Raw genomic sequence first — 11,592 nt, 5'->3', positions numbered from 1 at the left:
CCCAGACAGACAGAAGGACAAAGGCTGGGCTGGACACAAGGACTGCTGTGATTGAGCTTCAGCGCTGCTATAGTCATCCACAGTGCGCTACTACTACTATAGAAATCGTCTTTCTTTTTGGAAAGTCGTGTCGAACTTAATACTCAATAACCAAGGTGACGGCCCCAGCCGTGGCGCAACTGGCTGGGGCACCTGCACCGCGCGCCGGCGACCCGGGTTCGGTTCCCGCCCCGTGGTCCTTTCCGGATCCCACCCCGACACTCTCTCCCACTCACTTCCTGTCTCTCTCAACTGTCCTATCATTAAAGGCATAAAAGCCAAAAAAATATACTTAAAAAAAAAAAAAATAACCAAGGTGAAAGCGTTGGATGGCCTTCTCAGGTGAGGTGTTCCAACCATGGCGTGTGTTGCTGCAGCGCTAGCCAACACGAGGTTGTGGGACGGGCAAACCCTTTCCCAGGGTCTCGGTGTTTACGAGACGGCTGCTTGCTGGCCTTCACACTGAACCCAAATTACAAGTGTGTCTGCTGATTTATTGTCTGTGAAGGTAATTGAGTTAGATTGTTATTTGTTCAAGGCCCTGAAGAAAAGTAATTAATGACAGCACTGCTCCAGGCAATTATAAAACAATTAACGTGCCGTTCGTGAGTTACACTTTCTCTCTCTCGTTTCGTTTCACGAAGCCAGACGACTTTGAAACAGCAAGAAAGATTTTTTTTTTTTTTTTTTTTTAAATCATGATTGTCAAGATTGTGAAAGTTTGGTAAAGAATCTTTAATTAGTTTATAAATATCTTTGTTTTTAATTCAGCTTACAAAAAACAGTACAGTATTTACATCCACATAGAAGTGGTTCCATTATGTGGTCGTACTAAAGCCCACACACTCTGTTCACATGCTCTGAAAGGGTTAGCAATAGGTTCCCCATCCCCGATACCTGCGGACCTTTGTCCGGGTCTGAGCCGGATCAGGCCCAGTTCTGCCGGTTCTGTGCAACATCAGGATCAGACCCATTCCCTAGCTGGTTTCTATCTGGGGGCTTCCATTGTGTGTTACACGCAAAAAAATAAAAAATAAAACATCGCAAACACTTACAGATCCTTGTCCTTCTGCCAGAGCAGACAACATAAAAATGCAGATAGTTCCCCAAAACATGCCTCAGACCTGAAAAGTTAATAGAGCTAAAATTGACAGTTTCAAGTCTGAGAACTGTTCTTGAAATTCCCTTTGCAGCACCTCTTCTCCACTCTCACTCTATTTCTTCCTCTCTCTCTCTCTCTTTCTATCTTTCAGTCTTTTTCTCTCTCTCCTTGGAGTCTTTTTCAGTCTGTGTTCTATCAGTTGGAGAAGCAAAGTACCATTTGAAATGAATACCCAAAGATTTCCTCAGACCTCGGCCCAATCCAAGATACAGTCCTGAGGAACAGAACATAGTCCAAGGCAGAATCAGGCAAACTGGGGATAGCAATCGCCTGGTGTCCAGCCATAAAGATACCTCAGGACTTCCTTTAGAAATGATATCCAACGCAATCTCATCTCGCTAAAACTGTATGAAAATAGACTTTTCTGGTGTCCTTGCGTGGAAAGAGTAAGAGCATTTGGCGAGCAGGAAAAGAAAAAAAAGGACGGTGGTCTTAAAAAAAAAAAAAAAAAAAAAAAAAGGCATTGGCACAACACCTCTGTTCTGGTTTGTAAAACTGGAAAAAAAAGTCCAGCTTTTTGGTTCGTGCATTTTGTTAAAAAATAAAACGTTTCTCTGAGAAAAAAAAATATACACACTGAGAAGCTTAAGAGAAAATTAAGCCTTTCTTGGTATCATAGTGCTTTGGTAATCTGCAGGGGTGAGAATGGTTGAGTTGGTGTCATTGCTGCGTGGAGGTACTGTAGGAGGGGAGGGCTGTCTGGGTAAAGTGGACCCAAGGGAGCTGGGCTGTTGCTGGGGCATATCCAGGACCAGGTGTGGGCACAGGGGTGTGTGAGGGTATTGGGGGGGGCTGGCTGTGGACAGATGAGGGATGGATGTGGCTTCGACAGGCCGAGGAGAGTTGGGCTGGGGATCAGGGTGAGGAAGAGGATGAGGATGACGAAGAGGAGAAGAGAATGGAGCGAGGCTCTCTCCGAGAGGCGCGGGCGGGCGGCGGCGGTCACTTGCAGACGTATCGCTCCACAGTCCTCTCGCACTTCTTGCAGGTGACGTAGCAGCACCAGTGGTACTTGCAGTGGCAGCGCTCCACCAGCTGCTCCGAGTACGGGTTGTAGCCACGGCCGCAGCACATCAGGTCACAGCTGTCGCTCCCGCTGGACGTTTTGTTGCACTGTCTGTGAGTGGACAGGGAGGAGAGAAAGAGAGAGAGAAGAAAGAAAGACAGAAAGATGGGGGATGGTGAGAAAGAAAGAGAGAGAGAGAGAGAGGTAGAGAGAGGTAGAGAGCGAGATGGGAAGAGAGATGAAAAGGGGTGGGAAAGAAAGACAAAAACAACCTTGAATACTTGGGATGCCAGCTCTGAAACACTCCCACCTCTCAGCCACACAAATGAACTCGGCAGCAGCCACTCCTGCAGTGTGCAGTACAGTCAGCACAGCAGCCAACCCCCACGCTTGTACCAGTAATCGCCAAAGACACACAGTCACTTACACAGATATATGTGCTTCTCCCGTGCAGGGGAATAATACCCAGGATGACCATTAAAGAGACGTCGTATTTCAAAAAACGCTCTGCGGAGGACTTAACACAGACGGGTCCTGACCCAGATAACGGCAGAACCCTGGAGCGGGTCCAGATGTCGGTCTGGAGCGGTCCCGCTGAAATGGCGCGGAATCAGGTTTGGAATCTGGACGGGACACTGACCAAACCTGCTCCGGAGGTGACCACTATCTGGGGCGAGGGGAGGGTGGGAGTAAGAGAGTTCTAAGGTGGGAGTCTTTCTCATTGACTGAAGCCTGGGGCGCTCTCTGTCTTTAAGCAGGCCGGGAGGGAACAGCCCCTGTCATAAATCACACTGAATACACCAGGGAGCCCTGTGTGCTATGCAGGCCCTCTCCACATAAGTGCATTGTTTTCCAATTGAGAAGCATTAATGGCCTCAGTGGTGAGAGAAAGGCTGGGGTGGTGGTGGTGGTGGTGGTGGAGGGGGTGGTGTGGGGGTTTGCTTGCCAAGCCGAGGGCAGATTGTCTGCAGCAGAAGGGGGTTATTCTAAAGTAGGACAGACCTGTTGCACTCCTGCTCTCTCTCTCTCTCTCTCTCTCTCTCTCTCTCTCTCTCTCTCTCCCTCTCCCTCTCTTTCATTCTCGCTCTCTCAGACGCAGCTGACAATACCTAAATATGGCCATCGCTTTCAAGAAAGCAAGAAAGAAAAAAATAATAATTTCCCCCATTCTCAAGACCACATCAAGTGTCTGTCATAAGGGAGAACTCATATTAAGGATAATATTTTTGTTGACTCGGCTTCCCTCGGCTAGTTTCACTTGACGGCCGCGCGTCCGTCGCTGGCCTCGTCTCTCCCCAGCTGGACGGCGCAGCGCTGCATTTGTTGCTTTAGTGATAATGATCATCTCTAAGCCTGTGGGATGTTATTAGGATAGAAGGCTGTTTTCATAAAGCACATACTCTAACATCCTGACAAGCCGCTGGAAAAAAAAGGCGTCCGCGCGCGAGCTTTTCTCCGGGGCCCCCCCTGGCCAGACTCTGTTACTCCCCTGGTAAGTTAAGAGCAACAGGGGCTGAAGGGATCCCGCTAAAGAGGTGTTGGGGGAGCGGAGGTTAATGTCCAAACACAGTGAGATTAGCGCTTAGCGCTCTGTCTGGGAAATAAAGACACTTGTGCGGTGGAAACACACAGATTCATCAACATGAGGGAGAACCAGGGCGGAATACTCGGGATAACGTCCTAATTGTCCGGCTGGACGGCTAATGACCTGTTTGGACAGCGCCGCTGAGGCAAATGGAACTCAGAATAGAGCGTTTAAGAGATTGCGAGGACCACCACAGTAGTAACACCCACCCACACACACACACACACACACACATATACGGACACACATCTATATATACACACACACGCACACACACACACACACACACAACATACACTTCAGACACATATTGGCCCGTCGACAGAGCCTAATGGTTACAGAAAGCAGGAGTGCCTTGTGAGCACACGTAAAGCCCTAAATATAAGCCTATGGGGGCATGTGGCCGCGGCTTATCAGGCAGCGGACAGCGGACGCTTCGGACATGCTGAGTGCACCTGACACACCGCATGTCTTGGAGGAGTGAAGAGGCAAAGGAGAGAGAGGGAGAGAGAGAGAGGGAGAGAGAGAGGGAGAGAGGGTTGGGGGGGGGGGGCGGAGAGAGAGAGGGTGAGAGAGGGAGAGAGAAGGAAAGAGAGAGACAGGCGGTGAGAGAGAGATGGACAGAGACAGAGAGTGAGAGAGAGAAAGAGAGACAGAGTGAGAAAGAGAGAGAGAGAGAAGGACAGAGAGAGGGGCTGAGAGCGTGGTCCACATGCCTGTGTCAGAATGGCTCCCGCTCAGACGCCAGTCTCAGAAGCATGCGCACAGAGGGCCATCTCCACTTCTACTGGAGGCATCTCAAGTGGCAATCAGTGCAGAGCTGCAACCCCAGCACTGTACAGGTCTATTAACACTATCTGTGTGACATACATGACATACGGCAACGTACATACTGTACATACAGCGGCTGTCATTGGTCAAATGAAACAATTTTCTGACCACCAAAACTTAATTGCTATATGTCCCTGATTACTTTCGCAACCTTGTCAATGGACCCCCCCACCACCCCCACCAGGAACACTATACATTGACATTATAGCCACCAAAACATACAGATAACACACTTACATTAGCCACTACAACATACATACACTATACATTGACATGCACTGGTGCTTTTATCATAACAATATCCCTGTGGACCCGTTTCCTATATTGGATCTATAGCATCAGTTGAGTGCACTCTGCCCAAGAATAACTGCATTAGTCATTCTGTCTGATAAGGGCCCAATTAGGTCACGTCATGTCAGCGACACGTGCGCGGACATACCACAGGCCGCTCTCACGGCCTGCTGCCTTTATCAGGGCCTTTCCAAACAAAATGGTGCCAGCCAGGAGAAAATGAGCCGCTTAATTAAGTCAACATCCTGAACACGCTGAAAGACACAAGGCCCACTATGGAAAAACAAAGTGAGTGTGTGCCCTGTGTGCGAGTGTGTGTGTGTGTGTGTTTGTATGTGTGTGTGTGTGTGTGTGTGTGTGTTTGTAAATGGAGGAGGTCACCATTTAGAGAGAACTCCTCTGCATTTCTGAGTATGCTGAGACTACGAATCAGGAATGGCCAGACTTACAGTCTGCAAAAGGAACTACAGATGAATGCTCTTTATACAACATTCAATATTTGATTTACCATTATATATTTGCTACAGCTGTAGCCCTGATTTGAGTCAATGTAAAGCTACATTTCCAAGAACTTACTTTTTTTTGTAGAATCAGTCACCCCAAAAACAAACATTTATGCACAAAAATACGCCCAGCCAAACACTCAGACACACACGCCCAACACACACTCAGACATACACACCCCACACACACACACACACTTGCTTTCCATGACACCCAGGGCATTTCCCACTCACCGGTCTTGTGTGCCGAAAGAGCCCAGCTTGTCGTTCTTGGCGCAGAAGTCCGGTGAGCTCTGCAGGTAGACCAGCTCGTTCTCCCTGACCGGCCGGACGTCGATGTCCTTGGGCACCAGCTGCTTGCGAGTGCCCATGGGCCGGTGCACCACCTTGGTGGCCGACAGGTACTTGGTCTTCAGGTCCATGGCCACCTCCTTGAGGTCCTGGAGCCCCCTCCAGCAGGTGCGGATGGAGCAGGAGCCGGACACGCCGTGGCACTTACACTTCATCACCAGAGCATCCCTCAGAGCCTAGTCACACAGGGGTCAGAGGTCAACACAAAGTAACAGCAAACCGTAGACCATCACATTTTACCATCACAACACCATCTCTACATAACCAGAAACATTTCTCAGAGACTTTGCACAGAGGAGAGAATGTTTTTGATCTTCTGTCCTATATATCCATATTTTCCATTATGTTTACTACTATTTTGCACCATGGTATTGTGTTTTGATGTTTTGTATTTCTTCTAACTAGTTGCTGCCTTTCTAGGCCATAGCTCACTTGGAATAGAGTAGAGTCTTCTGTTTCAGGTATGTAACAGCCTGGTTAAACAAAACATTACTAAAAGGACAATAAAATATTTTAGCAATTAGGGGACTCTACACCTGGAAAGTGGATGGGGCTGTTTTTTTCTCACAGTCTTTGTCATGTATTGTTCTACTGGACTGTTCTTGTATTTGGAGAAAAGGGAAGTGGAGGAGAGGAGAGGAGTGGACAGTTGACTAAATGGCCACCGCACCTGCCGTCCCACTTCGCTGTTGTGCAGGTGCATGAGCTTGTTGGCGTGCGAGCCGCCGGACTTCTTCTTCATCTTGATGGGCGCGTCGGAGAACTTGGAGCCCACCACCAGGCCGAAGTGCAGGTTGTCCGCGCAGCCGCCCCAGCGGTAGCCCGGCTCGGGAATCTCGCCCGGGATCGGCCCGCACGTGCACAGCTTCAGGTCGCCCGACGTGCACGCCCGCGCTATGGTGTGGCTAATGGCCGCCGCTGACAGCGCGTACACAAACGCAGCCTCTCGCGTACCTGCATTACACAACACAAAAGGAAAAACACAAAAGCTGAATATACATACATAGACAGACAGACAGATAGATAGATAGATAGATAGATAGATAGATAGAAAGATAGAAAGATAGATAGATAGATGCTTTATTTATCCTGAGAGCCGTAGTAGACTATTTTCAGGCCTCTTTCAGGCATCTTTTCAAAATAAACTGTTTTACATATTGCAGTCTGTGTTTTAGGTTAGGACTTCTGAAGGGTATGTGTACAGTATGTGTGCCTGTTTTGATAATGGATTATGTCCATGGTTTTTTGGCTTGAAAACTTTCAGGGCGAAAAAATGAATGTCCAATTTGTTTTCCATGGCAATCTTCGAGTCTGACGCGGGCAGCTGAGGTTTCTAAAGAGAAGGAGATGCGTGCTGGCACAGAGCATTCTCTCTTTTGGACAAGGTTTTTCTTAAGAAGTCAAGCCAAGGCTGTTCGTCTCCACCACCTAGCCCAGAGGACCAGTGGACCATAACAAATGACCATTGATCCATACGAGTCCCTCCCTTGGCATCAGCACCCATCACGTGTCTTTCTTGGTCACCTCTTAACATGAGAAGCACTCGCGAAAGTTAGTCTCTCCACAAACCTAATTAATGAATTTACTTAATCTGTTTTAATATGGTACACCATTTCTTTTATGGAGCAATATTTCACATGCTCGCCCGACTGCAAACAGTGAGGCAATTATGTGCACACATCTGGTGTTGAACAGAACACCGCATAAAAATGTGTTTGTGTCCTGTCTCAGCTGCCAAACTCAATCCTATCTCCCCCTCGCAGAATGAAATCTATTGTTGGGCATCATGAAAAACAAGCTGGTTTTTCACACTCTCTGTCCAAGTACATGACCACATCAAACACCGCAGCGAGAGAGAGAAAGAGAGAGAGAGAGAGAGAGAGAGAGAGAGAGAGAGGGGCTTTGTGCGGACGGGGACGGTTTGGGAGCGGTATCATTTCAAGGGATGGGTGGGCAGCCTGGTGGGTGGACGCACTGGTCTTTCACTGACCGGCAGCACAGCGGAGCACAGTGTCCTTTTAGGTGGGTACGTTTAACATTCCTCTGTGAACGGCGAGACCACCATCAGTGGCCCTCAAAAGTCCCCCCCCCCCCCCCTCGTAAATTTTCCTCGCAAACAATCGGACTTTCAGAGTCGTCCGCCAACATCAATGGAGCTTTAAGGTATATGTGGTCACAGAATGATTTCATAGCCTTCAGCACTGACGTCTTTTTAAACCTTATCCACACAGTATATTCAAGAATTTAATACAATTTGAGTATTGTTTGGCAAGTCTTTAAAACATGCTATCGGCCATTTCAGTGCTTGTCATTTCATAGTAGGATGTCCATATTAAATATCAGGCAGTGCATGAATCTGTAAGGAATCAGAGCCAGAACACACATGCTATCCAGCTTAATATGGCAGACACCGCAGCATGTTCACATCAGACTCTCTCTGATCTTCCCCTGAAAAAGCCAGCACAGTCATACACCCCCCCCCCACACACACACATTAAACCAGGTATCTGAAACAGAGTCTGGTCCTTGTGACTACCCCCTCTAACCCCCACATGTCCTGAGCGCCATGCAGGCCCATTCAGAGCAGTACCTCGCTCCAGGTCCGGCAGGTACTTGGGCGAATCGATGGACGAGCAGTTCCATCGCATGTCTGTGAAGGTCTTCTGGCAGGTCTTCTTGACCTCGCGGGCGGCATGGATGATGGTCTGCATGAGCTCCAGGTTGCTGCGGCACAGCTGGGCCTGGGAGTTCACCAGGCCGGGGAGCACCTTGCAGTGCTGGGTCTTGTTGATGTGCATACTGGAGGGCGTCTGGGACAAGGCCCTGGAATGGGGGGGAGGGGGGGGGGGGATGCATTTGTTAACAAACACACATTTGCATTGGCGAGCCCAAATCGGCAGACGCAACTTTACTGTTATGAACAAGCCCATCTATATTACCTTCTACATTCAAAAACTGTAAGGACAAGAGTACATGATATGCTTTCAAACTTTGTCTATATTTAGGCCTACTTTAAAAAGTACAGAGGAGAAATGAATAATAGCACATTTCCTGGACCACTGTGCCTGACCACAGATGAGGAGGTGTTTCGGACTGAAACAACCTCTTGTCTGAGCAACTGCGCTCATGTCGCCTACAGAGATGAATTTTGGCAGCACTGACCACAGCAACAGGTTTCAACTGAAAAGCCCAATCATAGTTAAACCTCCAGTCCAAATCTCCACACCCTGGGATGCCAGCATTAAACGATCAGGAGCCAATTAACTACACAAATTACCTACTGAAGCCTGCAGTTTGTTCCTGTGTCTTTTTCACATGGATTTGTTACCACCAACATTCTCTCAGCCTTGCGAAGCACCTTGGCCTGTTTTGGATTAGTTGCGACAGGGCCAGGGCTCCGTGCCCAATGATGAACTACGAATACCTTCCTTTCCCCTTTTCTTCCCAGCGACCCCCGTCTCACAGGTGTTTATGGCCGCATCTGTTTCGTGTAGCGGGTTGTACATTATCAAGACTGTGGTGGGAGAGTGCTCCACTACTCAATGTAAATCTGGCCGCCTAAATCCCCAAACCTTTAAGTCCCGCGATGGCATCTGTTCCGTACAATAAATCATTTTGAAAGTTGCTGGAACAGTGGCGGCACACACACAGCGAGATGTGTGTGCTTCGGAAAAAAGGAGACGGTCAATTAGTTACGTTCCCGCTCTCTGATTCACATAAGAGAAACAGCACCAAATCACGACACGGCGACTTCTGCAAAAAATGGATTTTGAACACTTGAGTTGTTCTGTCCAGCAGTAGCCTAATGTTATTTGAACAGGATTTCCCCACACCCCTGAATTATCAAGAACTGAATACACATCTTTGATAAGGCGACGGGGATTAGTTCATTGAGGTCAACTTTATTCCCAATGAAGCCTTTGATTTAGAGTGGTCAGGAGACTGGACTGAGTATCATTACAAGAGGGCAGTAACATTGTAGGCTAAAGAAATCTAATTAGGGACGGAGAATACAAATTCCACAGTTAATCCGTTTCAGCTCCTGTTGCAAAACTGTACATAAAGGGGGAAAGAAAGTGGACTCACAGCCATTTGATTCCACTGCATAACTGAGACAACAGCAGGATGAGATGGAGGATAAGAAAAGCTTTCTTCATCGCAACGGTGTAGACCCAGCAGGACAGCTCAGAAACGCAGGTGTGGTAATGGCTCCACAGGTTCTTGGCACGAAGAGAGGTGATCAAAAGTCGCCGGAGGTCATGGCACCAAAACTCTCTGTAGGTCTCCCTTCTGTCTGTCAGAATATGAATGAAGCTATAACATCACGGTAGCACAAGCGAAAGACTTATAACATTCAGCTATACAACCTACCACTTTACGCTCATTTCCTGTAGATCCGACTAGGTGAATGCAAGTTCAAACTTTCACTGCAGTTCCGAACCTGATCTTCAGCATTATGCAGTAAAAGACAATCTTTAACAATTTGTGACTATACCGACACACATTTTTGTTAGTTATTATGCACGGAACCAAGCATAGTGTGTGCGTGTATGTTGTTTGTCAAAGCTTACATAAACACCGCTGTTGTATTCTACTGTAACGTCATTTCTTGTTGGTGATTTCATCGTGCTTTGTGAATTATCTTCGAAAGACTATCGACAGAAAGTCTTTCGCTAATGAATCCAGCCAGAGAAGCATGATTAATATGCAATTGCGCACAAAATAATTAACTCAATTATACCATGATGAAATAGGCTTTTGCTGTTTCTTAATGATATTAAGTAATTATGGTGACTTTTTAATGACTAAGGCAAAAATAGTAGCCTGTATCGCCTACCTCCACCATATGACTGAACTGCACTCTGTCCTACATTCCAAATACATTTGCAAAGTATGTCCATAACCAAAAGGCTGACATGACAGACTTTTTCAGTGGTGTGTGTCTGCCTGTAGGCTACACAGGTTACTAAAACTTGTTTCATATTCGAAAACATAATGTAAAGACAACCATCATATCATCAATATGCTTCCCTCCAACTGTTGATCTCGCATATCAACCCACACCTGAAAAGGGTAGCCTACTCCAGGTACATGAATCTGCATGATTTGCGTCTATCTTTAGAAGTGTCTATCTATTTTCAATGGTCTACTGCTTATGGATCATATAACAACGTACACCTCTAAGAAGTAAATTAAGTTAGCCCTGCCTCAGCCACATCAGGTTCAAACGTGGACAGTCTTACTTTCGTAGCCTACTGTCCCAATTTATTTCTGCATGAATCACGAGTCCGTAGCGCGGAGCCAACCAACAATTCCACCTCTGCCTTTACACAATAGTCCATGGGCCAGTCTGTATGATATATAACTATACCAATTGTAAAAACAGCCTCATCCCAATCAGACTCTTTCCCATGCAGCTTAAGTTACAGTAAAACTCTCTCTACCCAAACTATGCGAGCATTATGATCAAGTCTAAAGTGCTACTCACTTGTATCACGCCGTCAGCGTTGCGCTCCAGGGTAATCCAAAAATTATATCCTTTATCATCGAAGATCATCCATTAATAATCATTTGTAAATCCGCTGAATTCGTGTAAGCAATCCTGGAGAGGGGAGGGCATCGTTTGACTATCCAAAAGAGTTATGTCCCGCAGATCTCTCCGTGCAGCTTACCAGTGCTGAGGAATGTGTCGAACTGACGGTGTAGATACAGCCGGAGTTTATATGAGCCTGTACGCCCCTTTGATCTCTCGCTGATGTCAGTCACAATTAGCATAACAAAGCGACTAAAATGTAGCCTTCCAAAGACTTCGTAATAGCACTAC

General features: G+C 47.2%; 1 protein-coding gene across 2 annotated transcripts; it reads right to left on the bottom strand.

The window, feature by feature from the left end:
* Positions 1-759: 759 nt before the first annotated feature.
* On the bottom strand, positions 760-11,447 carry wnt11 (wingless-type MMTV integration site family, member 11). 2 transcript variants are annotated; one of them, XM_062536593.1, is made up of 6 exons: positions 11,257-11,447; positions 9,855-10,062; positions 8,359-8,591; positions 6,439-6,722; positions 5,652-5,944; positions 760-2,318 (listed from the first exon to the last, which is right to left on the bottom strand). In XM_062536593.1, the coding sequence occupies exons 2-6, from the start codon at positions 9,923-9,925 to the stop codon at positions 2,144-2,146; spliced, it is 1,056 nt and encodes a 351-aa protein (XP_062392577.1). In that variant the 5' UTR covers positions 9,926-10,062; positions 11,257-11,447; the 3' UTR covers positions 760-2,143. The 2 variants fall into 2 exon arrangements, with proteins under 2 accessions (XP_062392577.1, XP_062392578.1); XM_062536594.1 differs by having other exon boundaries at positions 9,855-10,058.
* Positions 11,448-11,592: the final 145 nt, after the last annotated feature.

This window comes from Sardina pilchardus, chromosome 5 (genome assembly GCF_963854185.1).
Source record: "Sardina pilchardus chromosome 5, fSarPil1.1, whole genome shotgun sequence".
Classification (NCBI taxonomy): domain Eukaryota; kingdom Metazoa; phylum Chordata; class Actinopteri; order Clupeiformes; family Clupeidae; genus Sardina; species Sardina pilchardus.
The sequence above is the reverse complement of the archived record's forward strand: the minus strand, read 5'-3'. Positions and strand labels throughout refer to the sequence as shown.

Coding starts and splice junctions, on each gene's coding strand:
- wnt11 (XM_062536593.1), bottom strand. CDS start 9,925: ATGAAGAAAGCTTTTCTTATCCTCCATCTCATCCTGCTGTTGTCTCAG. Junction 6,723..8,358: donor CCTGCCGGACCTGGAGCGAG/GTACTGCTCTGA, acceptor TGTGTAATGCAG/GTACGCGAGAGGCTGCGTTT. Junction 5,945..6,438: donor ACAGCGAAGTGGGACGGCAG/GTGCGGTGGCCA, acceptor CTGTGTGACTAG/GCTCTGAGGGATGCTCTGGT.